Below are 27,857 nucleotides of genomic sequence, written 5' to 3' on the forward strand. Positions count from 1 at the left end.
ATTCTGGCCAAGTTAAAAGGAAATAAAATGTTGTGCAGCTTTTAAACATCTTTTGGAACCTAGAGTCAGGGGAAATCAAAAGCAAACAATCTGTGGATGGATTTTTCAAAGTATTAGATTATTTTGTTCAATAAAATTTGTGATTATGCATGTTAAAGTAAGAGTGAAGGCTGATTCCTAAAGGAAGGAATCTTTCCCTCACATAAAGCACTGCACAGCTAGCTATTGGTAGGTACAATATGGTGGGACCTGAGTGACCAGGTTTGTGTGCCTCTGGAATGTCAAGTAGAGGCCACAGTCAGAGCCAGACAGGAGGAAATACTCAATGAACCATTGATCTGATCAGTATGGAACGTCCTTTTTTTTGTCCTGCGGTGTATAATTTATCGATCATCCTTGGAAACGATATGTAGTTGAGAGTGGCTCTCACCCCAAATACAGCTGTATAAACGTGCTCAGATTACTTAATATAAACTCCTAATTGGTTTTTAATTTTGTATATTTAAGATTATCAATTTTTCAGTCTTTGCTTGTCTTTCTGAGTTTGGAGCACCATCAGCTGTCGCTGTTTAATGTGAGAACAGCATTCATCCAGGAGCACAAGAAAGAGAAAAAAAGTTCTTTTAGAACTCTTTTTCAGAAGGCAAATATCTTACTGCTTCCCACATCTTCTAAGGAGCTAGCTTTTGGGATTGGGGGTGTCAAGCAGAGGCAGGGAAGCCCTTGAATCTTACTGGAGAGAGATGCCATGAAATCAGTGTCAGGTGGTGATAGTAAAGAATCCTAGAAAGAGCTGATTTCTTCTAACACTGAACAAGGATTAGAAATAAGGAAAATGATGTTGGTTTATAAAGCTTCTGCTTCAGCTTCACTGTAGTGCTTGTGTCTAGAACTTCCCCAGTCTGCCTCCGACCAGGATCCCTCATACAGTTTCAAAGAAACTCTACATGTCCACACGTAGATTGCTGTGTGTGAAAAACCAAAATGAAATGGAGCAAAGGCATGACAGCTGTGATTTCATAGATTTCCACCATAACGTCAGCCATCCATCCATGAAACTCTAGAGTACTACCACACCAGCATCAAATTCCTCGACACCACTATCAGCTTCAGCAATGAAACCCTACAGACAACTATACATAGGAAACCCATCGATCGCCACACTTATCTTCACACATGTAGTAACCATCCCCAAACACACCAAGAAATCTGTTATCTACCAGGCACTTGGATATCATAGAATGTGCACTGAGGACAGAGTCCAGGTACAAACCTTAACACACTTAAAATCACCTTCACCACACAAGGAAACTCCACCAGAAAAGTAGATCACATGATGGAATGGGCTACCGAAATAATCTGACAGAACCTGCTATAATATGGGGAGGGGAAACAAACCTCCCACTGTACAACCCTAGTCACCTAATACCCTGCACTAAAACCCACACAGGGAATCATGAAACTTGCACTCCAGACTTGATGGGGACCACATCCTCAAATAAATCTTTCCCAGGCTCCCTCTTCTGGCCTTCAAAGAGCCCCCTAGCCTCGCCAAGCTTGTCATCAGAAGCGAGCTCCCCATACACCAGGACATACCAGCTCAAAGCAGTACCATCCCCCACTATAACACCAGATTGGAAACCTGCAGATATGTCTTCACTGTTACGATGATCAGAACCCCCCACAACACACCTTTCAAGCAGTGGCATAGCCAGGTGGAGAAAACAGGGGGAGCGTAGATTAAAAAAGGCGCCACCCGCTAGTACTCACCTGGCAGCGCTGAAGGACCACCCCCCGCCACTGGAGCGAGTGAAGTGCTGCTGAAGACCCGGACCGCTGCCTGACCTGCTGCTGAAGACCTGGAGCACCGCCGGGTGAGTAAAAATTAAAAAGGTGCCAAAGAATTAAAAAGACTCTACTTCCTCTTGGTGGGGGAGCGGCCACTGCCCTGCTCCCCACCTAGCTATGCGACTGCTCTCAAGATCCATGGTTTCTACCCATGCCTATCATACCAATGTGGTGAACCTTATCCAGTGCACCAACTGCCCTAATCACTACGTGGGGAAAAACCGGACAATCACTATGCTCTCAAAGGAACTCACATAGAAAAATGATAAAAGACAAAAACCTGGATGAACACTATTCACAAAATGATCACTGCATATCTGACCTCTGAATCCTCGTCCTCTAAGGAAAGGGAACTTAAATTCATAACTCTGCTAGACACCAAAAATCATGGCCTTAATAAAGACACTGGATCTGTTCTACCCTTGTATTTAGCTGTCACGCTCTGGGCATGTCTACACTTAAAACGCTGCATTGACGCCACTGTAGTGCTTTAATGAAGATGCTCTTAGTCAATGAAAGAGAACTCTCCTCTTCAGCTTTGTTAATCCACTTCCCCGAGAGGCAGTAGCTATATTGATGGGAGAAGTTTTCCCACTGACGTAGTGGTGTCTACACAGGGGCTAGGTTGGTGTAACTACATCACTCAGGGGTGTGGATTTTTCACACTGCTGAGCAACATAGTTATATGGCTATAGGACCAGAACTCTGGTTACCTGTCCCAGACCTGAAGCAGAGCTCTTCGTAAGCTCGAAAACTTGTCTCTGTCACCAACAGAAGTTGGTCCAATAAAAGATATTACTTCACCTACCTTGTCTATTTTAACTATACATCAGGCCTGGAGCGCCTTCATATTTCTTCACGTCCTGATCCATCTGTTGTTGAATCAGATGACCTAGTGTGCAGTGAGTTGATGCAGCTATGACTTGCTTGCATACCCCTTACTTCTATAGGACCAACAGACCTAGTGCCACATTAAACTTGCAAACAAGTTCTTAGATGTCTGTTTAGCTAAGTGGCTAGCAGAAAAATTGGCTCTAGAATATAGAAGGGTAGGTAATATTAGTGTTGTTGTTGAAGTTCGTAACAGACTGGATACTCATGTACTCAACAAAAGTGAATGTTGACCTCTCTGTAATGTATAGTTTTATGTCTTTACAGGTCTACCAAAAGCTGCAGTTATTAGTCATCTGCAGATTCTAAAAGGAGCTGCTGGATTATGGGCATTTGGTGCTACTGCAGATGACACTGTTTATATAACTCTCCCTCTTTACCACAGTGCGGCTTCTGTCCTTGGCATTGCTGGATGTATTAAATTGGGTAGGCTCACTTTATTTTATAGCGTTGTTGATTGAAGAGGGGATTAATTTAGAACTGCATTAAAACACAGTGCAGAATCATTGCTATCAGTGGAGTTAATTGGACTTGTCTTGTATCTTCCTTTCTAAATCAAAAAACAAATGAATCTGGAAATAATTGTAACCAGTTTTGTGATTCCATTGACTAGGTTTTTTTTTTTTTTTTTTTAAAGAAACTGCAGTAAGGTCCATATTATCCACTTTTATTTTAGAAAATTAAGTAAAATTCTGTTCATCCACGTTTTTGTTTTTGGCATTAGGGTAACAGGCCCTTAAATGAAATTGGCCTCAGTGCCCCTGTTGCAGACCAGGTGTGCCTGTGTTGGTGTAATGAGGCGGGTGGGGCTGCCCTGGGAGTTAAAAATGAGAGTTCAGAGGTTTGAGAAGGGAATTCAGAACTCAAAGGCTGAGAGGAAGCTCAGAAGGAGAGTTCAGAACCCAGAATTTAAAAGGGGAGAGTGTCTAGAGTCCTGAGAGTAAAGAGCTCAGAGGAAGGACAGGGCTGGGCTGAGAGCTTCAGGGAGGAGATGCCCATGAAGGATGAAATGGTGTGAGTTCCCGGTTTAAGCAGTGAACCCAGAATAATAGGCTGGTGAAGGCAGTTGGGGTCACCTGCAAACTTCTCCAGGCTAGAGAGCCATAACCAGGGAGGGCTGAAGGCTGCGAGCAGTAGCGGGAGATGCTGAGCCAGACAGCTGAAGCCAGAGGGCCAGAGAGGGCTGAAGGCTGGGGAACAAGGGAGCGGCAACCTTGCCGATATCTCCAGGCAAGAGCTGGAACCCTATCCGGGAAGAAAATAGGGTAGATAAACATCTGAGGTGAGGCGAGGTGCGGGGTGAGATGCCAGAGTTGTACCTGGGAGCTGGGCTGAAGCAAGATGAGGGATGTCTGAGCTACACTTAGTGTTGGACTGTTGGATCTAATCTACTGTTTGGACTGCACTGAGGGATTCTGGTTTATGGTAGCGGACTTTTGGTAATAAAATAATGCCCCTTGCCCTCCCCCCACAGGGCTATTTATACATTTCAAAGGCTGTATTGAGTTTATTTGAGGAATCAAGAGGGGAAAGTGAGGCAATGGGCCACTTGCAGGGCTTCCTTGGGGCCAAGAGGAGACCACACATTTATAGGATAACAACCCCCAACACAAGCTGTTCTTTTTAATGTCTTAAACTTGCTATAGGCTTACAGTTAAGCAGACCCATAACTTTGTAGAATTGGACTATTCTCATGTGTAAAGTTATGCACATGTTTAACTGTCTGCAGGCTGTGTAAACACACCAGCATAAATATTGCTGGAGCTCTGTGACTGGTATAGATTTAAAAAAAATTTTTTTTTCAGATTTAAAATATTTTTGAAAATAAATTTACAGCATTGAAAATTGTTGGACTTTATGCACTTAAATTGCATTGTCTCTTAGCATTGACTATAGAATATACATTTTATTGTGACTGTTTGACCCGGATGATTTCTTTAACATAAATTAATGTGGAAGGTCAGGGCCAAGGTTTGCCATACTGTGAAGTGTCAAGTGTAGCTTAGAGGTAGACAGGAGATTATATTCAGTGCACTATGGATCTGATTCAGTATGGGGAAATCCTTTGTTCTTGCTGTGTGTAATTATTCTACATGTATCTCAATAATGGGATATCTTTTCCTGTTGGCTAATGATCTTCATGTTAGAAATGTTTACCTAAAATTTCTGAATTTTGTCTTGCCTCGTGCAAAATACTGCAAAGGTAGTGGATCTGTTTTAGAAAACCTATAGCTAACTTCATGAAATTGGAATGAATAATATTTAGCATTTGTGTGATATTATTATGCCTTCCTCAACCTTATTTCTCAGTTTCCCCCTCTGTGCACTTTAACAGATGGGGAATCAATGCTGAATCAAGATTAAAACTGATGAAGTTGGGTCACTGGTGGTACTTGTGCTTTTGTCCTTATATGTTTGGGGAGAGAGTGGTGATAACAACTTCTTACGAGTTTGGGAGCAATTTAGGACTTCAGTGCTCGTCCAGGGACATTACTGTGGTGTGTAACTAAAAGGCAAAATGTAGTTTTTCCATAAAGCATTTCCCCAAGAAAAATATTAAGCAATCTATGTACACAAAATTTGTATTCCTCTGCCTCAGAGGAAAGAGAAACATCCTTTTGTTCTGGGCTTTTGTGCTCCTTAATTTTGTATTGCACTTTAAATACCAAGTGTTAAGTACTAGTTTTTAAAAAACACACCGCCTCCCCCCCAACACTGACACATTTCACTGTAATGGACAAGGTCTGTGAATTTAGACCCGTCCGTAAAACAAACACATGAGAATGTCATTTGTATTTGAATCAATTTACCTTTACGTGACTCTGTGGTACCTGAAGCAGCATTCTTGTCGAGTTCACACAACCAGTGTTTCCTGTTTTTATTTTCTTAATAAGGTGCAACTTGCGTCTTAAGAAAGAAATTCTCAGCTAGTCAATTCTGGAGTGACTGCAAAAAGTATAATGTGACTGTTATCCAGTATATTGGAGAGCTTTGTCGTTATCTTTGCAACCAACCTGTGGTAAGTGGAATTAAAATGATGGTTATCCTACCATTTGGTTATTCACTAAACTTTATTTGCATGCTAGCAGGTGTAGCTGTATTTACATTAAAAGGGAAATGTGAAAAGTAATTTTAAAAGAAAAAAATCTGTCCCCTCCACTCCTCTTTCTGTGCAAGGTTGCTGCTGCGTCTGTGACTGCCAATAGATTGGTTCTGGGCAAACTGAACTGGCACCAAGGAGTTGATACCATATTTAAAGATGTAGGGGAAAAAATTGAATCAGTTTTATTTTATTTGGAAAAGAAAATATTCATGCGCAAACTTTAGCCAAGGGTAAGTCTAGAGTACCTACGTTAACATTAATGCATTTTCAAAATCTTGGTTCTTGTGATCAACTTAAATAGACACTGTCAAGTTTTGTAGGCCTACTTTTGGCCCTACTAGCTTTATTTTGGCTTGTGGAACATGCATGCACATAGGCCTTCCCTCTGCTCTGTTCTTGAAGGTTTTATAGGGGTCAATACAGTTCAAAGGATCAAGAGAAAATTGTTTCAAGTTCCTATTAGTTTGCCCTTTAGACTTTTCAGCCTTAACTGTGCAGACCAATGTGTCTACCCCTTCTAGAAGTACACATGGAGGGAAGAGGGAGCCTTTCCCTCCTCCTGTCCTTATGCCGCAGTTGGGCAAAAGGGGAGTTCCTGATTTCTGTGGCTGCAAGGTCCCTAGGGGGAGGTGTCCCCATCTGTGCTAACTTCCACAAAGGGGAAGAACCATGAATTGGCTAGCAGAGTGAACACACTACTCCCAGGTCTGGAAGGCCTCATATCTGACCTCCAACTGGGTAGACTAGTGACTATCCACAATCCAGCCGTGTATCTTTAGCACGTTGGTCACTAACCAAAACTTCCAGCTATGTAGAAACCGAAAAACTTAGCATAGTTAAGTCCACAGCTGTGTCTTAGCTATAAGGAATATATAGATATTCTGTCCAAAAAGTCAAGTACACTTGACATAATATAGGAAACAATTTGTTGCCATCCACTAGAGATATTAGGTTTGCACTCTGTGTACATAAGTCTTATTAGCTGTCATAAATTACATACGTAGGTTAAAAGCTGATATAGCATTTTAGTTGGAAGCTGCATTCAGTGGTTGTATTAAAACCAGGGCATTAAATTATGCATGTCTTAAAAGAACTTTCTGATTTGCTTAAACAGAGGGCAAAATAAGGAAGATTTGAATATTTAAAATAAAAATGCATGTTCGAGTCAGGGATTTTGACTGAGATGTACACACAAGTGCATGTGTACTCCTGAAAATATGGGCCTGATTCTTTAATTCAGTGTGTAAAAGCAATCTGAGCAAAATTGAAAAGTTTTGCTACATTAGGGAAGTTGGGTAGACTCTGGTGTAAGTGGTCACAAGCATTTAGTGGGATTGCACTGGTTGTAAAGCAGCCCAGAATCTGACCCTTTACTTTAAAGAACGGAACCTATGTTTTAGGTTTTTATAAAATTGTATCTAGCATATGACATAGTAAAGAGTTCTGTAAATACACCTCTATATAATAGATCTGGCTTCATTATTTGATGTATGGATAATAAAGTTGGGGATGGATTCTTCCTTACTTGTACCTGTAAAGTGCTATCCAAGCACAACCGCAGTATTTTATATCCTTTTTCCACAGGTGTAAATGAATATATAAGGTGCCTGGCAATGGAGAATCAGACACTTAAGGCTATTCTGTATTCAGAATAATTTGTATAAATTAATTCTACTTAAGTCCTTCAGGGTAGGTCTAGACTGTGTCTGGGAGCAACCCTCCTAACCCAGGCCCACAGATGTGTTTTACTGGGGCTAAAAATAGCTGTGTAAAGATGGTGTTTTGATGATGTGGCTTGGGCTCACAAGCCACACCTCCCAGGCTTGAGACCCTGAGCTTCAATCCAACCTGGAACACCTACACAGCTGCTATTTTTAGCCTGCAGGCGTGAACCCTGCCAACTCAAGTCTGTGGACTTGGGTTGGGAGGCTCACTCAGATGCACTGTAGACATATCCTTGTAGTGTGGAGACCAGGTGCTTAGATTGTGGTACAGAAATAGCGTACCTGTGGCATGTAGATCTGTCACATTTTATCTTGAGAGCAAATAAGTGAAAGTGTCTCACAGCTAAGACTTTATCATGACTCCATGTCTGTGGATTTGGATTTTTTTTCTTTAGACATACAAACTTTCTTTGACTAGAGCAGCTATCAAACTAATGTCAAACTATCACTTCTGCTTGAATCACAGTCTACTTTAGTCCTAATTTTAGGATGCTTGTTTTGATACAATATCACTGTCTAAGGCCCCATCTGCAGTGGACTAAGAACAAAGTTTGCAGAACTAATTATAAACACCATTTATAACTGGTTCAGATTAATTGAATTTAATCATAGTTTGACTGGACAGGGAAAAACAGAGTGAATCTAGGCTATAAAATAATTTCTAAAATCAATTTATAACATTACTTGGTTTCTGTCCTTAACTATGCAGGGAAATTGTGTGTCAAACTGAGTTTAAAATAAATATAACAATCCTAGTTCTTGGTCTTTGTAGATGGAGCCTAAAATTGTTTCTGCTGATATTGACAACTGCCACCTTTATACTTGTTGTGAGCTGCAGATAATCCCATTGTGACAGTTGTTAATAACTCCTAAGGATCAAAACATACACAATTTTAAGTTATGAGGTTTTTTTTGTTTTGTTTTTAAAATGACCATCGTTTACCATAGTGGTGGCTTGTTACCATGAACAGTTTTTATTTATTAAGTGTTTCAGTATTCAGTTATCTAAATAGATAAATACTCTCTTTACTTAATGGAGCAAAGACACTTGCAATTAGTGGTCTTGCTTTATTTAACAGGACTTTCAAAACAACCCAGGGGAGTTTGGCAGCCAACGCCCAGGAAAATGTAGTGGGAGCTGAATGCATGACTGCCTTCTGTGCCTTTGAAAATCTCCTCCTTGTCATGCAATAATTATTTAAAATGTTCTCGGGACTCCAAAAATATATACAATTAGTAAATTTCCCTGTCATTTTGTGGATTTTGTTTAGCAACCTAGATTTTAAAAAAATATGGTGAGATATTTATTAATAGTAATACCTCCAAATTAACATGAAAACTCCTTTCTAATCCAATCCTCTGTCAGTGCTCTTTCAAAATAATCAGCACTGACTTCAACAGTGGGTTCTGTTAACAGGAGATGAATGTGAGCCAAGATTATTTTTCAGCACTATTAACAATTTACTTTTAGAGCCCAATCCAGTGACCACTGAAGTTACTGGAAAGACTCTCATTAACTTCAATGGACATTGGATCAGACATTTTAGTTTTCACTTAGCTTTGCTACAATCCGTAGCAAAGGCTATAGTAACTCAAAATAGTAACCTTTGGGGGTCTAATGTAACCTCTGAATAGTACAGGAGTGTTGGCCTATAAATTGACTCTGTTTCACTTCTAATGAAGACATTTAAGTCACGGCAGTCAAAATCTGAAGAAATGTCTACACTATGTTTGAAAACCCATGGTAGCAAGTCTGAGAGCCTGGGTCTATGGACTCAGGTTTGTGCTATGGCGCTAAAAACAGCGGTGCAGACATTCAGGCTTGGGCTCTAAAGCCCAGGGAGGGGGCTGGTCTTCAGAGCTCAAGCTCCAGCCTGAGCCATAATGTCTATACTACTGTTTTTAGCACCTATAGACCTGGGCTCTGACACTTGCGGCCCCAGGTTTTAAAATGAAGTGTGCACATGTTACGAGAGCCAGATTTTGGTTCATGCTCTGACTGCATTTCAGTGGTGCAAAGCAGCCCTAAAGCTAGTGGAGCCAACCTCTTAAAGATTCCTCCTTACACATGTGAATCTTTGAGTGGTGTAGATTATACTGAAATTGGAAAAGGTTCAGAAAAGGGCAACAAAAATTATTAGGGGTATGGAATGGCTGCCATATGAGGAGAGATTAATAAGAGTGGGATTTTTCAGCTTGGAAAAGAGACAACTATGTGGGATATGATAGAGGTCTATAAAATCATGACTGTGGAGAAAGTAAATAAGGAAGTTTTGTTTACTCCTTCTCATAACACAAGAACTATAGGTCACCAAATGAAATTAATAGACAGTAGATTTAAAACAAACAAAAGAACATATTTTTTTCACACAATGCACAGTCAACCTGTGGAACTCCTTGCTAGAGGATGTTGTGAAGGCCAAGACTATAACAGAGTTAAAAAAAACTAAAGTTCATGGAGGATCGGTCCATCAGTGGCTATTAGCCAGGATGGGTAGGGATGGAGTCCCTAGCCTCTGTTGGATCACTTGATGATTATCTGCCCTGTTCATTCCCCCTGGGGCACCTGGCATTGGCCACTGTTGGAAGACAGCATACTGGGCTAGATGGACCTTTGTATGGCCATTATGTTCTTATGCTAGAACCACTGTTCTAGCTCCTACCCCACTCCTCCCTCCTGTATGCCAGCACAGAGGATGTTCCTGGGGAAAAGGAGGCATGGTCTGTGAGTCCTCTGGCCAGTGCTCCCCAGCTGCCAGAATGGGATCAGATGGAAATGGTAGTTTCTTATATCCACTTCACACAAATGCAAATTATTGCACAGGATGCAGTACACTGAAGAATTGGGCCCAAGACTATACTGGAAGTCAAACATACCAAGAAGGTGACCATGTATAAGCTGGTTCCTCTTTACTGCATGCTTTTCTGTTTCTCCCTCACCCCCCCTCCTTACTTGGGTTACAAGTTCAGCAACTATCCTCTCAGACAGTTAAGTTTCCCCTCTTTCCATTCCTCAGTTGCTTGACTTTGCTGAAGAGTGCTGCTTGATTTTATTTCATTCTCCTTTACACCTCCTGTGTAATGGTAGGTTTATTTTCATAGCCTAAAACACAGGCACAGCCAAATCTTTTCTTATGATGGATAATTTAAAGAATTACAAGCTCTATGGAGCCTTAGTTTTTTTTAAATTAATTTTAGTTACAAAGTTTCTTTCTTCATATGGAATTTGACACAACAATAACTACTACACTGAGGAGAGATTACACCTTCTAGGGCTGAGTTTCCCCTCTCTGTACCAACATGAACTCGCTTCCATTAAATAGCTCCTACTAACATGGGCGTACATGTCTAATTCCTTGGCACAGGCACATCCTAAACTCTTCTTACCAATGTACCATTTACTTCATTTGCAGGTCAGATAAAGAAAATCCTAACACTTACCTTCAAAGAGTCAACCTTCTAAACTGAATCAGTTCTAAAGTTTATTAGATTGTAGTTGGAAGAAAATCTGTAATAGTTTGCCATGTTAGAACTGGAGGAGAAACATGTTCATACAAATAAATAGTATGAGTAAAAACCTGTTACTCCATGTAGAGATACATTCATTAATATTTTCCAAGTGAGTGAAATTGTTTACTGTGTAATCTCCAGTTTCACTAACAAGTACTTTTAAAAAAAAAAAAAATCTTAGCACCAATAGAAATCTGGCTTGCACAAGGAAAAAAATTCTGTGCTGGTATGTGGGTTAAAGGGACAAGGTTGTCATTGCTGTATATGAAAGACCTCCTAATTAACATCTATCACATCTGATAGTACAATATTCTTTAAAACCAATACTAAATTAAAAATTACCATAGTTGTGTGAAAATCTTTGAACTTTGCAGTTACAGGAGATGGCCTATAGGCACCAATGGGACCTATAGTAAATGAGGAGCTTTTCCTCTTCACTTGCTCATAGGAATAACTTGGAAGCCCAAGAATCCAATCTTGGGGACTCACTGTCTGTCCTGGCATCTGAGGCTGCTGAAAGCAATTTGGTTTGAGTACTAGTAGGGACCCCTGTGACTGAGATGTGTACAGGCAGGACTCATCATTGATCTCCATCCCGTGAAGCTGTTGTCATGCTGTTTTGCACTAAATATTTGAAGATTTCAGTGGTGGCAGATGACATAACAAGAAGCAATGGTCTCAAGTTACAGTGGGGGAGGTCTAGGTTGGATATTAGGAAACACTATTTCACTAGGAGGGTGGTGAAGCACTGGAATGGGTTACCTAGGGAGGTGGTGGAATTTCCATCCTTAAAGGTTTTTAAGGCCTGTCTTGACAAAGCCTTGGCTGGGATGACTTAGTTGGTGTTGGTCCTGCTTTGAGCAGGGGGTTGGACTAGATGACCTCCTGAGGTCTCTTCCAACCCTAATATTCTATGATTTGTTTTTTCTTGGTGTCTTTTCTCTAGCATTGACTCTTGTGAACAAACCTTTTCTCAGCTCCAGCCTCTTGACTTGCTGCCGCCTTCTCACACATCTGCAACAAATTTTGCAATGAGAGCTTTCCTGTGCCCTATTCTGCATGCAGTGCTTTAGCAACCTGCAGACGTGTGAAAGGCCACCTGTTACAAGAATGCCTCAGTCACCAGATCTCCCTTCTCCACTCAAGGGAGCCTGAAATGTGCAACTTTTGCTAGAGCTCCTAATCAATTGTTGTCTACGCAGCTTTGTTGTTCCAAGCTCCTCTCTCAGCCTCTTTATCTCCTCAACAGAAGTGTACTTTAGTAAATGCAGCAGAGAGCTAGAGAGTGGCATCTGTATTAATGTACTAATGTAGATACTTTAATGAAAAAGGTTAGTCATAAAACTAATAAGTGTTCTTGCTGTCAGGGTCCATTGAAAGCCTCTTTGTTGAAAGGGTTAAGTGCTTTGACAAATCTTATAATGGAGTATGGTATCGGTCAGCTACTGCCTCCCATGTCTCCTGTAGGCTCTGAAATTACTTTTACAGACCATGTTGATATTCCTTCCCTAGACAGTTCTCCCCATGTCCAAAGCTTAAAGAGTATGCAAAGCCTATATAATGAATTTTCAGGTTTTTCTCAGCCTTGATGTTGTTTAAATGATATTCTGACTTGTGGAACTCTTGTACTGATGGGGCATCTGTTGCTAGGTAAAAGAGGTCATTCCATTATCCACTGGCACTTTCTCCTGGGTTAAATCCCTACAAGAAATCTAAATTTAAAAAAATGTTGGGGTTTGAAGTATTTTCAGTACTTAAAAATGAGACCTATAGATATTGGCTAAGTTTTCATCTAGATCTCTACTTCACAACAGTCTAATTAGAAGAAAGGTATGGCTAATGACCCTGGATGCTGACAGTATGTCTACATGGCCCCGCAAAAAATCCTAGCAGCAGTGAGTCTCAGAACCTGTATCTACAGAGAGAGGCTTGCACTACGGTGCTAAAAATAGCTTGTGCAGATGTTCGGACTCTGGCTGAAACTTGGGCTCTGAAGCTTGTGGAGTGTTTCAGAGCCTGAACTTGAGCCCATCCCCAAATGTCTACACATGATTTTTAGCATTGTAGTGCAAGTCTGAGCTGTAGACCCTGCCTCTGAGAGTCGGTGCTCCAAGTGCGTTTTTTTTTTTCTTTCCCCTCTGTGTAGACCTATCTGGGCTGGACTTTTAGATCCATTTTGACCCAGGCTCCTTTCAATGACATTAAAATCTCTCTAATGATTTTAGAAAAGATGCTCAAGGATTCATTTAATAAGGATTAAAACTATTCTGCTTCAGAACAATGAGTCAGAAGGGAAAGGCAAGTAAGTTTTAATGCTGATAGGATCAGCATTCATTTCCCTGCTGGAAATCCAAATGTTAAAATGGAGAAGAACATACAGTGGACAGACATCTTTGAGCTAACACTCCTTGCCACAGTATGGAGAGTGATCCCTGTAAAAGAAGGGAGCTTCACAGACTCGGAAGAAGAGGGAAAGAATGGGTGGACAGCATTTCCTCATTCTGTGCAACTCCACTTGCTATGAAGGTATGCCATGGTCCTATGTTAGACAAGGTAATAACACAAGAACAGGAATGAATGCATCACTTTTGTCGAGTAGTGCTGCAACAGTTTTTATAGTGGGGGTGCTGAAGGTGGAAACCATGTATTTGGGTTGTTGTTGTTACTTTACGGTAAGGAGTGCGACCACACCCCTAGTTCCAGCACCTATGCTTTCATCTGCAAGTTTAGTAGAGGTTTGGTAAGTATCTTGCAGTTTAAAGTTTTGAGGGTTGTTGGGTTTTTATATATAAAATGTGAGTGATTACAACATAGCAGGGCCTTGAGAATTGGTGAGTATCAGAGTTACAGGGCTTGTTGCACGTCTGTCACTTTTCTGGTCTCTGTGTACACTCCCTCAGATCTTAGGTCTCCTGCCTTTACCCATCTCAGGGGAGTTTTACAGACTGTTTTTCAACAGTCAAGATGCCTTTCCTTTTTATCCCTCTGTATGTTTCTCTCTCAATACAAAACCCTTTTCCTAATTGCCCCTTATGGTGAAGTGGGACAACCCTTGCAGATTATCTCCTTGTGGTTCCCTGGCTCTGTTCTCTCCCCACCTGGCACCCAGCAGAAGAGCTGGGAATGGGAGTGGTTGGTACTCCATCTATTATTCTTTGCAGATGTAATGGCCCATAGAGGATTGTTACAGCCCTGAGACTGCTTAGTTGCACCAGGACCAGAATTTACAAGACAGCTTAAAGTCATCTTTGCTTCCCTCCCGCTCATCATTTCCTGAACCCAAAGTAGGAAAGGTAGAACAGAGAATCCAGTCTCTTGGGGTTTTTAATGCAGATGTTAAGTAAGATTTTATATTACTACAGTCATGTAGTTCCTTCCACATTTATTTAATATCCTGTTGATTATGGATGACAGTCTCATTTATCAGTGACCTATCAGCTTACTTAGAATAAAAAGGACATTATGAAAGAAAGAATGGCTGAGGAAGATTCCAGCTGTCTGGGTATCTAGCAATAATAAAGCAGATCTGGACTTGTTAGCTAATTTACTACAAAAATGTAGCAAACATTCATAAAGGAGAAACCTGTTTCCAGAATTTCAGTTGCACTAAATACCAGTAAATATCATATGATTAAAGGAACTTGGCCAAAGGCTCTCAAGAGACATCCAGCTATTTGGTATTCATACATGCTTTCTTGTGTATTATTACTTTAAAAAAATTAATATATTAAGGCCAGAACGGACCATTATGACGATCTGTTCTGCCCTCCTGTATAACACAGGCCATAGAACTTCCCCCAAAGTAATTCCTAGAGCATATCTTTTAGGGAAAAAAAATCCCTTTTTGATTTAAAAATTGTCAGTGATGGAGAATCCATCACAACCCTTGCTAAATTGTTCTAATGGTTAATTACTCTCGGTGTTAAAAATTTACACCTTATTTCCATTCACCTCTCTCTGTTTTTAGGCTGCATTTAAAACAGAACTTGTAACTTTATTTTTAAATATAAAGTTCAAATCCATGTTTCTCTCAAATCACTGTTCAGCGAAATAAAGAGTAAATAAATTGAATGGACCATTTTGGATTTAAAATATTCTAATGTTTGATCAGTTCACAAATACCATCTTTATAACCCTCAGGGAACCATTAATCACAGCTGTAATTAACCAAAGCTAATCTTTGATTATATCTGAATATCAGAATCATGAATACTTTACTTTACTGTTTATAGAACCCTCTGAGGATCTTTAAGCCTTTAAAAATTTTTCTATTGTTACCTAGTTTATTCAGAACTTTAAAACAGTTCCATATGTCTCTGAACTATGTGACAATACAGTCCTATCACCATTGCACTTTTCCTCCTTCTCTCCTATTGTTTGTTTGTTTTTTTTTTGTTTTTACTCATTTGTTGCATTTTTGCCTTGAATTATATTGTAGGCTTTCTGCCACAGGGACCACATCTATTTGTGTCTTTATTAGATCGAGACTGTGGCCTCTAGGTGTTGCCCATAATACAAGTAATTAATAACTTTTAGGAATGTTAATCTATTCGGCCTCTCACAATACCCTATGAGATGGAGTAATATTACCACATTTTATAGGTGAATAAATAGAGGTATAGACCGGTACAGAATACCTTGCCCTATGGTCAGAAGTCAATGGCTGGACCAGGAACAGAACCCAGAACGCTCAACTTCTAGTTCTGTACTTTTACCTTTAGAGTATACTCCCTTTCTAACAATTTAATTTGAACAGAATATCATAAGAACCAGGTATTTGTGTACTAGCAGGAAAAATATGGTCTAATTGTAGTTCTGTATCTTTGATCTATAATCATTTTACTCTTAATATGATACAAAATCTTTAGAAGGAATACAGATATTAAGAGTAATTTTACAGTATGCTGGGAGATAATTTTCAAACCATGGGCCCATTTCTACAAGCCTTTCTCAGCAGAAGAGTCCTACTGAAGCCAGGCTTGGGACTGAGTTTTAAGTTACTATTGAAAAATATCATTAGATTTAAGAGCACAGTTAGAGAATAAAATTTTTTAAGGCAATAGCTTTATACATCAAGAATATACTCAGCAGACAGTAACATCTGATGGTGTAGCACACAATTTAAAACATTAATGGATATAGTGTGGATATGCATGATTTCTATAAAGCTACCTTGTAAATACAAGAATGTAAATCTCATGTGATCTGTCCTTCATTTTAGGATTCACAGACATCATTTTTTTTTTTTTTAGCAAGTACAAGGGATGATGATTATTAGCATCACTAATAGGGTCAGGAGTTAATATTAATCAATTGGTAATTTACAATGTTTTTGACATGGCATGAAAGCAAAAGTAAACAACTTGCATTAACACTTCTTTAGTTGTACGAACAGAAGACTTCCTGATATTTTAATTGGAAACATTGGGATGAAATTGAAGAGGCCAGATACACTGATTTATAGCATTTGAGGATCCAGACTGACTTCAGTCTAGATTTTTGGAACTATGCTGGTTTACACCAGTTGAAGATTAGTCCCAAGGGTTTGTGTATGTTTGTATGCGGTGGAATTCTGGAGACTCCCAAAAATTCTGGAATTCTGTACATAGGTTTAGGGCCAGTTTTAGGGTCAGGCAACCCAGGTCACTGCCTGGGGTAATGGGTTTGGGGGGCACCAGGCTCAGGATGCTGTAAGTTATTCAGAAATTTAACAAATGGAGGTGGCACCATTTGGTCTAGGGCTGGTCCTGCATGGCTTGGGGAAAGAGAGGGTGAAAAACAAAAACACCCCTGCGCTGGAGCATATTGTGGGATTGTAGCATAAACCTTCTGTGACCAGCTATTTCCTTCTGTGAACAGGAACAGCACCTTTTGGCCCTTCACTCTCTGATCAGGAGCTCTCACCCATTGGATCTGTTAGTGGGGATCCAATGGCCTATGCCTACCCCAATCCAGCACTTCCTGCTACACTGGCCAATTCAGAGCTGACATGAAGTCAACTTCATTAGCATGCAGGAGTTCTCCAGTTGCTCCACCTGCACTCCTTGTCCACAGAATGTCTCTAGGAAACTTTTAAGAGGGCCCTCCCTTAATGGGTTAATGTCACCATCATGCACTTGACTAAATTACAAGCCTTGTAACTTCAACAATTAAATCTAATTCAATCATTGAAGTGTGTGAAGCTGGACTGCGGGGATGGTTGAATGGATTGCTTTTAGGACAGCCCCCACTTTTAGGAAAGGTCACTCTCCAGCACTGGGCTTTGGTACCTCCATGTGACTCCTTTGTGCCTTTGCAGGAAGTGCTAGATACTTCAGAAAAACATTTCCTGAAATCTAGCAGCCCTGTCTTTTACTGTTGATGGCATTAAAGTTGCAGCCAAAAAGGGCTGGTCTATACTACCATGGTAAATTGATTTAACTTACGCAACTTCAGTTACGTGAATAATATAACTGAAGTTGACGTAGTTAGAGCCACTTACTGCGGTGGCTATGCTGTGCTGTCAATGGGAGAGTGTCTCTCATCAATTTCCTTTATGCTTCTCAAGGAGGTGGAGTACGCAAATGGATGGGAGAGTGCTCTCCCAGCGATTTAGCGTGTCAGACCCTCTAAATCAACACTTGCTGCATCAATTGCAGCAGTGCCAATCTACCAGTAAGTGTAGACATGCCCAAAGAGACATTGGGCCAGATCCCCAGCAGTATCTGTGTTTCTTCTCCTCCCGAGAACGTGCCTGTGAAGGAAAGATCCTGTGGGGCCTAGGTGCACTGAATTTAGGACCATAATGGAGCAGTGCAAAGCAGCCATAATGAGGCTGAGGATTGAGACCACTGATTCCACTATTGATTCTGGATTTGCACTGGTGGAAATAACAGAGCCTGGTCCCTTGTGGAATTGTTCTTCAGCATACCATCAACAACTCTGTCTTTGTTCCTGAAAAGTATAAATGGAAACAGTTACCTATATCTTAACTTGATCTCTAAAGAGCTTCAATTTCCCTTGGTTTATGAATAAGCCATTCAATCTATGTACACTTTTTTACGCTCTCTCTTCTGTTCATTGTTGAACAAATTATCTCAGTGAAAGGAGTTCTTTGTTTTGTTTTCAGTGGGGTGTTACCAGAATTCTTTACTTTTGAATGACTGAGAAATCAATGACCTCAGCAAGGGGTAACTGTAGTTCAGCAACTGACACATGAATGTCAGTGTAGCAATGAAATGGAAAGAAAAATAACCAATTGTAAAATAGTTGCTACTTTAAATCAAAGGGACTTATCTATTTCAATTTTATAGCACTCAGAGGGTGAATAGTTTTCTAGAAGCAAAATGAATCACAAAGCTTTTCTACTGAAATTCAAGATGGCATTTAAACACATTTTTTCAAAGTATAGTGGTAGTCAGAAGCTCTTCAATATTTGGTAAATTTTAAAATACATGTAAAACCTCATTGCAGCTCTCAGATGTATGAAGATCTACATTATGATATGTGATATGACATCCAAATTTTACTAAGTCAGGCACTTATTGCATCACTGCTGTATTTAGACACTATTGTTACTGGTAACACCTTCCATCAGGTCCATCATGCTGAATAATGAATCACATGTTGAAACAAGATCACAGAGCTGCAGGGGTAGGAAAAGAGCAAAGTTATGTGTGACTTTATAGAATCGGTGGCTACATAATTCTTACTGCAAATTGAGGTCACTGAGCAGTAGGGGAAGGTAAAAACATGGATGTGGTAAAAGCCAGCTGCATGGAACAGGGATTGTAACAGGATGATGGATGCTTTAGATACTTGCATGGTAAGAGATGCCAACATGTATGAAATGTGGATTTATTTCTGGCTCACTGAAGTGGGGTTCCCAAAACTAATAAAGACTTTGCTCTTCCCTCATAATGAGTTATCCATTCTTAAAGCGAATGGGGGGAGAAGGGGAGGAAGAGAAGGAGAAGAAAAATGTGCACTTTTGACACACACACACACACAGTGTAATATAACTTCCACAGTTCAAAAAGGAAATTCAGAGTTCACTTGAAATGTGTACTGAAATACTCATTTTCTCTACCATAGTGTTCTGAGGTCTAACAATGGAGCTCCAAATAACATGCATGGCAAGAGCTCGAAATTGCCTCCCTGTTTTCTAAAGCAGCCACTGTTAGTAGGGTTGTCTGACCTCAGTTCATCACTTATCAAGAATGCAGCAATGCATTAGATTTTGATTTATTTGTCTATAAATAGTATTTAAAGGTGAGGTAAGATTAAGGCAGTCTTACACTTCCCCATGATTGAAATCTTATTTTTAATTGCTTATAACATTGCCAAGCTTCAACAGTCTGGGCTGAAATTTTACATGCTATATATCTGCCTCAGCCTGACTTTAATTTCAGCCACAACACTTCAGCCATTTCCAAGATCAAAGCTGGGGAGGGAATACATTGTTTGACCCATAATAAAAAAAAATTCTGGTGACCTTTTCTTTGAACAGTGGTAGGGCTCCCATGCTTTGAAGCAGTGAGTTGAAATTTAGTTGGAGTGTGATCTGTTGCTGTGCCCATGAAAATGTGCCCGAATTTGATGAGTTTACAAGTCTTTGGAAAAAATTGCAGTTTGCACATGCTTAGAGAAGTTAAAATCTAAGAAGACTCTGTTCTCACCGAACATGCTTGAGCTTCTCACAGCTCCTAATGCTGACCAGACTCTGCAGGCATCATCCCTACAGAACAACTGAGCATGCTCCAGCTCAGGGCCATGAGGTAAAGCTGGGCTTTCCCTGAACTGGATGCTCCAAGCCATGGTCGGGCTTGCACTGAAACTGAGGGCTGGGAGCTTGATCTCTCCTGTGCTCACAATGACTCCTCTGCTAGCACCCAGCAGTGTGGATGAGGGATTTGCTGTTTCCAAAAAAAACCAGTACACCCCAGTTTACTAGATCCACTGGATCACTGCTCCATGTAACATACAGCACTTTTAAATATGTTTATAGTGAAATCAAGTAAAAGTTTGTTTAATGATAAACAAATAAAGGGGGAAGGGTCCCAGAGCCCAAGCTCCAGCCCAAGTCTGAATGTTTGCGCAGCAGGGTTTATCTCTGCAGCCCGAATCCCACAAGCCTGAGTCAGCTGACCCAGGCCAGTCACAGCCATGCCACAGATCTCTTATTCTAGTGCAGACATACCCCAAGTCTCCAATACATTCTTTGTATGCCTTTCTTTGTTGCAGTTTCACTCTAGACTTATTAGCAGATAGACAGTACTATGTATTTGATAGTTGTCTCTCATAAAATCCTATATTTAATTCATGCTCTCAGCTCACTTGCAGGGATTCAGTATTGCCAAACCCACACATTCAGAAAATGATTTCAGCTTTAAAATCATGAGATCTTTAAAAATAAAAAATGTTGGGTTCTTTTTATTTGCCTTCTAATGTTTGCACCTTTGGAATATACTTGGATCACATTTCCAAGCTTTTCCCTGCAACCATAATCATTAGAAATTTTTTCTAAATGAAAGCTGAGATTCTCATGTAATCAACTGAATCCAGGATCTGGTGCTTTAAGAGAAATGCCTAATATTGTGATTCTCCTGATAAAATTATGAGAGCTAGCAATACTAGAGATTGCAGTGAATAAGGAGGCTAAAATAGTCCAAGAAACATTGAACAAAATTTTGAGATTAAAAAGTTGCAAGTAGGGCTATCAAGCGATTAAAAAATTAATCATGATTAATGGTGTGATTAAACAATAATAGAATACCATTTATTTAAATATTTTTGGATGTCTTCTACATTTTCAAATATATTGATTTCAATTATAACACAGAATACAAAGTATACAGTGCTCTATTTATATTTGTTTTGATTACAAGTACTTGCACTGTAAAAACCCCCCAAAGAAATCGTATTTATCAATTCACCTAAGACAAGTAATGTAGTGCAATGTCTTTATCATGAAAGTTGAACTTACAAATGTAGAATGATGTACAAAAATCCCTGTATTCAAAAATAAAACAATCTAAAATTTTAGAGCCTGCAAGTCCACTCTGTCCTATTTCTTGTTCAGCGAATTGATCAGACAAACAAGTTTGTTTACATTTGCAGGAGATAATGCTGCCCGCTTCTTGTTTACAATGTCACCTGCAAGTAAGAACAGGCATTCTTATGGCACTGTTGTAGTCAGAGTCCCAAGATATTTACATGCCAGATGCACTAAAGATTCATGTGTCTCTTCATCTTCAACCACCATTCCAGAGGACATGCGTCCATGCTGATGATGGGTTCTGCTTGATAACAATCTAAAGCAGTACGGACCGACGCATGTTCGTTTTTATTATCTGAGTCAGATGCCACCAGCAGAAGGTTGATTTTCTCTTTTGGTGGTTCGGATTCTGTAGTTTCTGCATCGGAGTGTTGCTCTTTTAAGACTTCTGAAAGCATTCTCCACACCTCGTCCCTCTCAGATTTTAGAAGGCACTTCAGATTCTTCAACTTTGGGTCAAGTGCTGTAGCTATCTTTAGAAAACTCACATTGGTATCTTCTTTGCGTTTTGTGAAATCTGCAGTGAAAGTGTTCTTAAAATGAACAACGTGTGCTGGGTCATCATCCGAGACTGCTATAATATGAAATATATGGCAGAAAGCGGGTAAAACAGAGCAGGGGACAATTCTCCTCCTAGGAGTTCAGTCACAGATTTAATTAATGCATTATTTTTTTAACAAGCGTCATCGGCATGGAGGCATGTCCTCTGGAATGGTGGCCGAAGCATGCAGGGGCATACAGATGTTTAGCATATCTGGCACATAAATACCTGGCAATGCCAGCTACAAAAGTGCCATGCCAATGCCAGTTCTCACTTTCTGGTGACATTGTAAATAAGAAGAGGGCAGCATTATCTCCTGTAAATATGAACAAACTTGTTTGTCTTAGTGATTAGCTGAACAAGAAGTAGGACTGAGTGCACTTGTAGAACATAAGAATGACCATACTGGGTCAGCCCAAAGCTCCATCTAGCCCAGTATCCTGTCTTCCAACAGTGGCCAATGCCAGGTGCCCCGGAGGGAATGAACAGAACAGGTAATCATCAAGTGATCCGTTCCCAGTCGCCCATTCCCAGCTTCTGGCAAAGAGAGGCTAGGAACACCATCCCTGCCCATCCTGGCTAATAGCCTAGGCTCTGAAGTTTAAATTGTTTTGTTTTTGAGTGCAGTTATGTAACAAAATAAAATCTACATTTGTAAGGTACATGTTCACGACAAAGATTGCACTATAGTACTTGTATGAGGTGAATTAAAAAATATTTCTTTTATCATTTTTACAGTGTGAATATTTGAATCAAATAATATATACTGATTTCAATTACAACACAGAATACAATATATATGAAAGTATAGAAAAACATTCAAAATATTTAATAAATTTCAATTGGTATTCTATTGTTTAACGGTGCGATTAAACTGCGATTAATCATGATTAATTTTTTTGAGTTAATTGCGTGAGTTAACTGCAATTAATCAACAGCCCTAGTTGCAAGTCTTAATATTGAAGATGCTATAGGAGATGGATCAGATGCTCTAATCAGGACAGGAATTCTCATAATTTGTAATTGCTTGAGAAGCAACCAAGATTTCATGAAAGTTATAATGCATTTGAAAGACAAGGAGGTAACTGATAACCTCTCCTGATGTAAATCTGTTACAAAAGCATTTCCTGCTTTTCCCTATTCATTTTACTAACTTCTCCCCAACATCAATTTTTAATTTAAAGTTGTTCTAGAGAGAAGAATGATCGGTTAATTTTTCTAAAACCTGCATATATTCATATTCTCTAATCCAAGCATCCTTTTTTAAATATTCATTTAAGCAACATTTTAACTGTTGCAATCAATTTACATGCATATATTTATGACACTGGTTCAGTGTTTGCTGAACTACAGCTGTATCTTAGATATAGTTCGCAACATTAGAAATGCACTGTAATTTACTTTAACTTATTAGTTTCTCTTTTGCTTTCTGTTGGATGTCTGAAAGTTTGTACATATTTTTTTTTGGTAATATCTGCTACAATCAAACACATGCATTACAATATTTTATTCTTTAAAATCTTCTTTAATTTCTCTTTTAATAGAAAGAAGGAGAAAAAGATCACAAAGTTCGCTTGGCAGTTGGAAATGGAGTAAGGAGTGATGTATGGAGAGAATTTTTAGGCCGATTTGGTGACATCAAAATGTGTGAGTTTTATGGGGCTACTGAAGGAAACATTTCTTTCATGAACCACACTGGGAAAATAGGATCTGTGGGACGTACTAATTTCTTTTATAAGGTAACTATTTAATATTTTATTTTAGAAGGAGGGTTGGGAATAAATGTGATTCTTAATTCAGTAACTAGATCAGAAGAAGTGAGGCTAAAGTCAGTGGGAGTGGAGGATGCAAAATCAAGTCCTAAGTCTTTTGATCTAGTTACTGCAAGTTTAACTGACACTGTTCAATGCTCCCAAAATCATGTGTATATAGTGCTCCCACCTGTGCTAATGGCAGCACCAGTGGGATTTTTTTTCCCTTAAAATTTCCTAGCATAGACAAGGTCTAAATGAGTGAAACTCCATCATCCTGAAAGTTTCAAGAAAGTTCTGTTCAGTTCTGCATTCTAAATCTTTGTTACTAGGCAAGAGCCTAGATTACAATTATTTAATGCATCACAGATTTATAACCAGTGAAATATATGTACAAGATTGAAGACTGGGAGGTATACCTGCATGCTCTCTCTGCTCATCAGGAGTCTGTAGATGCTTGTATGTCTCAAGTCCATCTACTTCCCAGTCTTCAAACTTTTATTTTCTGGGTCAGAGCCTGGTGTGGAATTGGAGATCAAGTACTCTCCACTCCATGTTACCCTATCTAGACCCAGGGATATTTTGCCAGGAGCTCCTTTCTGCCGTATCTTGCTGTGTGGCTTCAAGTACTCAACTGTGGAAGAACAATATCTACGGGCAGCATGGCTTCCTGGGGGTGCCTGCAGTACTGCCAACCCCAAAGCTTTCAAAAGTCATGAGATTGGCTTAAAAATCCAGAGATTATTTTTAAAAACAATACATTTCTATTTTCTGAAACTTTAAGGTGCGCTTGCTTCATGTTTTGAAGCTTTCCACAACTTTTTTCGTAATGAAAGCTGGAATTTTCATGCAATCCGATTCCAACACCTGGGGCACTACGAAAAACACCAAAGATCATGAGACTTGATAAAATCATGAGAGACAGTAACACTGGGGCAGTCCATAGGAACAGGCCCTTGGTTTAGAGACTTGCACGATTAAGAATACAGTTCTCCATGGAGTTAGTAGGACAGTAATATTCAGGGCTAGGGTTTCAAAGAATACACTTATCATACACTAATGTACAAATATTTAGCTTAAAATAATAAATCTGAGTAATAGTAATAATAAAGATAAACTACTATATCAACTATAATATCTTGATTATGGGTAACGTGACTAGTGCAATGAAATTTACAGTAATGCATGACTAACTCAGTGTGGCCATTTTACCTCAAGTTGGTTTTCCATACTTCTCAATTTAAAAGATAAAAAGGACACTAATATATTAGCTTGACTGGAACAAAAGTATGATATACAGGAATGCTAAGAAATATTTCCTGTCCCCAGTCACATGGCCAAGTCAGAGTTACAAAAAGTTCATACCCCGTCACATGGCAAAAATCAAAATCCACCGAGTCTGTAACATTTATTTTGTTACTTTAGATTAAAACTGGAAAGATAAATCAAATTTACTTTTCACTATTTACTGCATGGTGCATGTGTTGGCATTTCACTCAGCTTAGACAATAAAATATGTGATTGGGAAGAGGGAGGGTCGCTCACATCACCTGTATCATCCCTTCCCTGCAAAATAGGAGGTGAGGAGGAGTTCTGGAAATAGGTGGAGAGTGCCTTTACAGTAGTATGCTGAGGTCAGCGTAGAACTTGATCATCCAAGCCCACATGGGGCTCCCCAACCCCATTTTAAAAGGATCCTGAAAAGTTCAGTTTGGGTGGATCTCTTGAACTCTACACTATGCTCACAGGCTTAGTGGCACGCAGCCATTCTGTACTAAGCCTCTTAACATTGTTAAAACCAGTGGAACTTAACCAGGCTTGGTGATGGTGGGATATTTTGATAAAAAAACATGTCTAGTATAGACAGGCCTGGATGGTGAATTCCTGGGTGACTTTTATAGAAGAACCTAAAACTGCTTCTACAGAAGGATATTGCAACAAAGGTGAGATGCCAGAATTAATTAGGCTTTAAATATCTGTTAAAATCCGTGGGCCATATTGTAGCGGCCCAGTGCAACAAGTTTTCTACACACTGTATGTAATCAGTTGCTATAGTATATGGAGAGAAACGGCAAAAAAAAGTTATCCATGTAAATAGTTCAGATATTTTTTTAAAAAGAGTTAATCTAAGGGTATGTCTTCACTACCCGCCGGATCGGCGGGCAGCAATCGATCTAGCGGGGATCGATTTATCACGTTTAGTCTAGGTATGATAAATTGACCCCCAAGCACTCTCCTGTCAACTCCTGTACTCCAGCGAGAGGCGCAGGTGGAGTTGACGGGGGAGTGGCAGCAGTCGACTCACCACGGTGAAGACACCATGGTAAGTCGATCTAAGTACGTCGACTTCAGCTACGTTATTCACGTAGCGTTAAGTTGCGTAACTTAGATCAATATTCCCCCCCCCCCCCCCCGAGGGCTAAGTGAATGGATGAAACTATTATGAATTGGTTTGGACCCTAAGTGTAGCTCCTGAGACAGGCTGCTGCTGATCATGTTGGTAGCACTTTTAAAGTTGTGGCTGCCCTGGCCTCCTGGAGTAATATCAGCGTGACTCTTACACATCTTACTTTCACGTTGGATCTGTTCCCATTTATTGGGTGTTTTTGTGTGGTGACAAGCTGTGAAATTATAAAGGAGTATAGTCATCTCATAGTTTGAAAGTTGTGAGCAAACAGCTTAATAAGTGGTTTTTTATTAGGCTAAGTGACATTTGAGAAAGCTTCTGAATCTGGACAGACATGTTTATTGCTATCACTACCTCTTTAAAGTCTGAATAAATTCATTTGAAGCTAAGGTCAACTGAGTAAAGCTGTGTCAATTACACCACAGATCGCTGTAATGTTAATATTTAACTTTTTGATGGTTAAAGTCAATGCATTGTAAAGCAGACTTGAGTAAAGAAAAGTAAAAACTGCAAGATGGGTACTGAAGGTTTAGTCTTTCTGTTTCCCTTTATTAACTGTTAGGACTTTTGTACAGAGATGAAACCCATAGGATTTTATAGAATTTACTCTAAAACCCTACAGAATTTAATAGAAAATTAGATCATTTTTATCTAGTTTTTTGAACCATCCTGGATAGATATTCTATAGCAGGGATAAAATTTTCTATTAAATTCCATTGCTAAATAACTCTACAGAAAGACTGTCCTTTTTATAATAAATTCTGTTAGACTGTCCCATACAGTTCAGTAGGGGAAAAGGTGGAGGGGTTCTTTCTTTATATTGCGTGAGGGATTCTTCCACTTTCATTGGGTTCTTGTTTTTAATTTTATTTTTTGTAAACCCCTTCCTTCACCCTCCCTCAAGACCTAGTGTCACAACAACCATCTCCCAGGTAGAAAACGACAGTAGATGGATCTTCCTGTGGATCCTGTTAACATCATTCCTTTAAATGGCTGGAGAGGTTTGTCTCTAAGAAACTTGCATCCAAGGGTTTAGATAATTAAGTGATAGGTGTCTTCTTCAGAATTTCTACTCACTAGGCAGCCAATTTAACCTTGTACTATTATTGAGGCCTAGTCCTGCTCTTCTTGAAATCAAGAGCAGCACACCCATAGTATGGAATTTTAAAAAGCAACTAAATATTTAGCAGCATAAATCCCATTGATTTAGAATGAGACTTGTGTTCCTAAGTCACTTTGGCACATTTGAAAATTCCATCTGTAATCTTTGGTTGGTTCAGGATCAGACCCAGAGTTGTTATATCTCCCTCTGTGCCCTTCCATCCCCCAACCCCCCAAGTCTTTAAACCATGTAAGGTGTGGAATGTTGTTTTATATTTGTTTCATACATTGATAAAATGGTACTTTTTATATACCCAGAAAGGAAGATTGATACTTTTTCTTGAATATAAAGTAAAGGTGCTATTTGTTCCCCTCTGTGGTTTAGTCATACGACTTGAGTTAGCCACTATACACTAGAAATAAGGATACTGCTGCAATCCACATTTTAAAAATTCTGTTAATTTTATTTATTTATTTTTGCAACTGGATAGTGAATGTCTACAGACATTTCTGCTGTAAATTCTAAGCAGTTAGCATTACTGTGCCCTATCAAAGTATCTATCTAATTTGATAATATAACTGTGAAATCATCTTCCCTCACCCTTTCTCAAAAATGAAAATGTAAAGAATGTAAGACCTCTCATGAACAGGAAATGGCCGCTCTGCAATTATTCTGCCTTCAAAATTAGTTTATATTGTCTTTTTAAAATACTGCTCAAACTCTTTCTTCTCCAGAAAATAAACCTGCATTAAGGGCTAGATTCACAAAGAAAATTAGGTGTCGTGATACTGAATGTCGATGGATAAATAATTAAAAAATTCAGAGTATAACAGGAGAAACCGAGGAAGCCCCACATCAGAATATCCCAGACGAGGGCATTCACTTGAAAGGTGGCATATCCCTGTTCAACCCTTTTTCAGCCTCAGATGGAGGGGAGACTTAAC

The 27,857-nt window shown here is 39.5% G+C and overlaps 1 protein-coding gene across 1 annotated transcript in view; it reads left to right on the plus strand.

Annotated features, from left to right (window-relative positions):
* Positions 1 to 27,857, plus strand: part of SLC27A6 (solute carrier family 27 member 6) — a 58,604-nt gene that overhangs the window by 13,332 nt on the left and 17,415 nt on the right. Inside the window, exons 3-5 of the mRNA XM_074953069.1 lie at positions 3,007 to 3,165; positions 5,634 to 5,758; positions 23,198 to 23,392. Coding sequence (XP_074809170.1) covers positions 3,007 to 3,165; positions 5,634 to 5,758; positions 23,198 to 23,392 — 479 coding nt within the window. The remainder of the gene's footprint in view (positions 1 to 3,006; positions 3,166 to 5,633; positions 5,759 to 23,197; positions 23,393 to 27,857) is intronic.

The sequence above is a fragment of the Natator depressus genome, chromosome 5 (assembly GCF_965152275.1).
Source record: "Natator depressus isolate rNatDep1 chromosome 5, rNatDep2.hap1, whole genome shotgun sequence".
In the NCBI taxonomy this organism is placed as follows: domain Eukaryota; kingdom Metazoa; phylum Chordata; order Testudines; family Cheloniidae; genus Natator; species Natator depressus.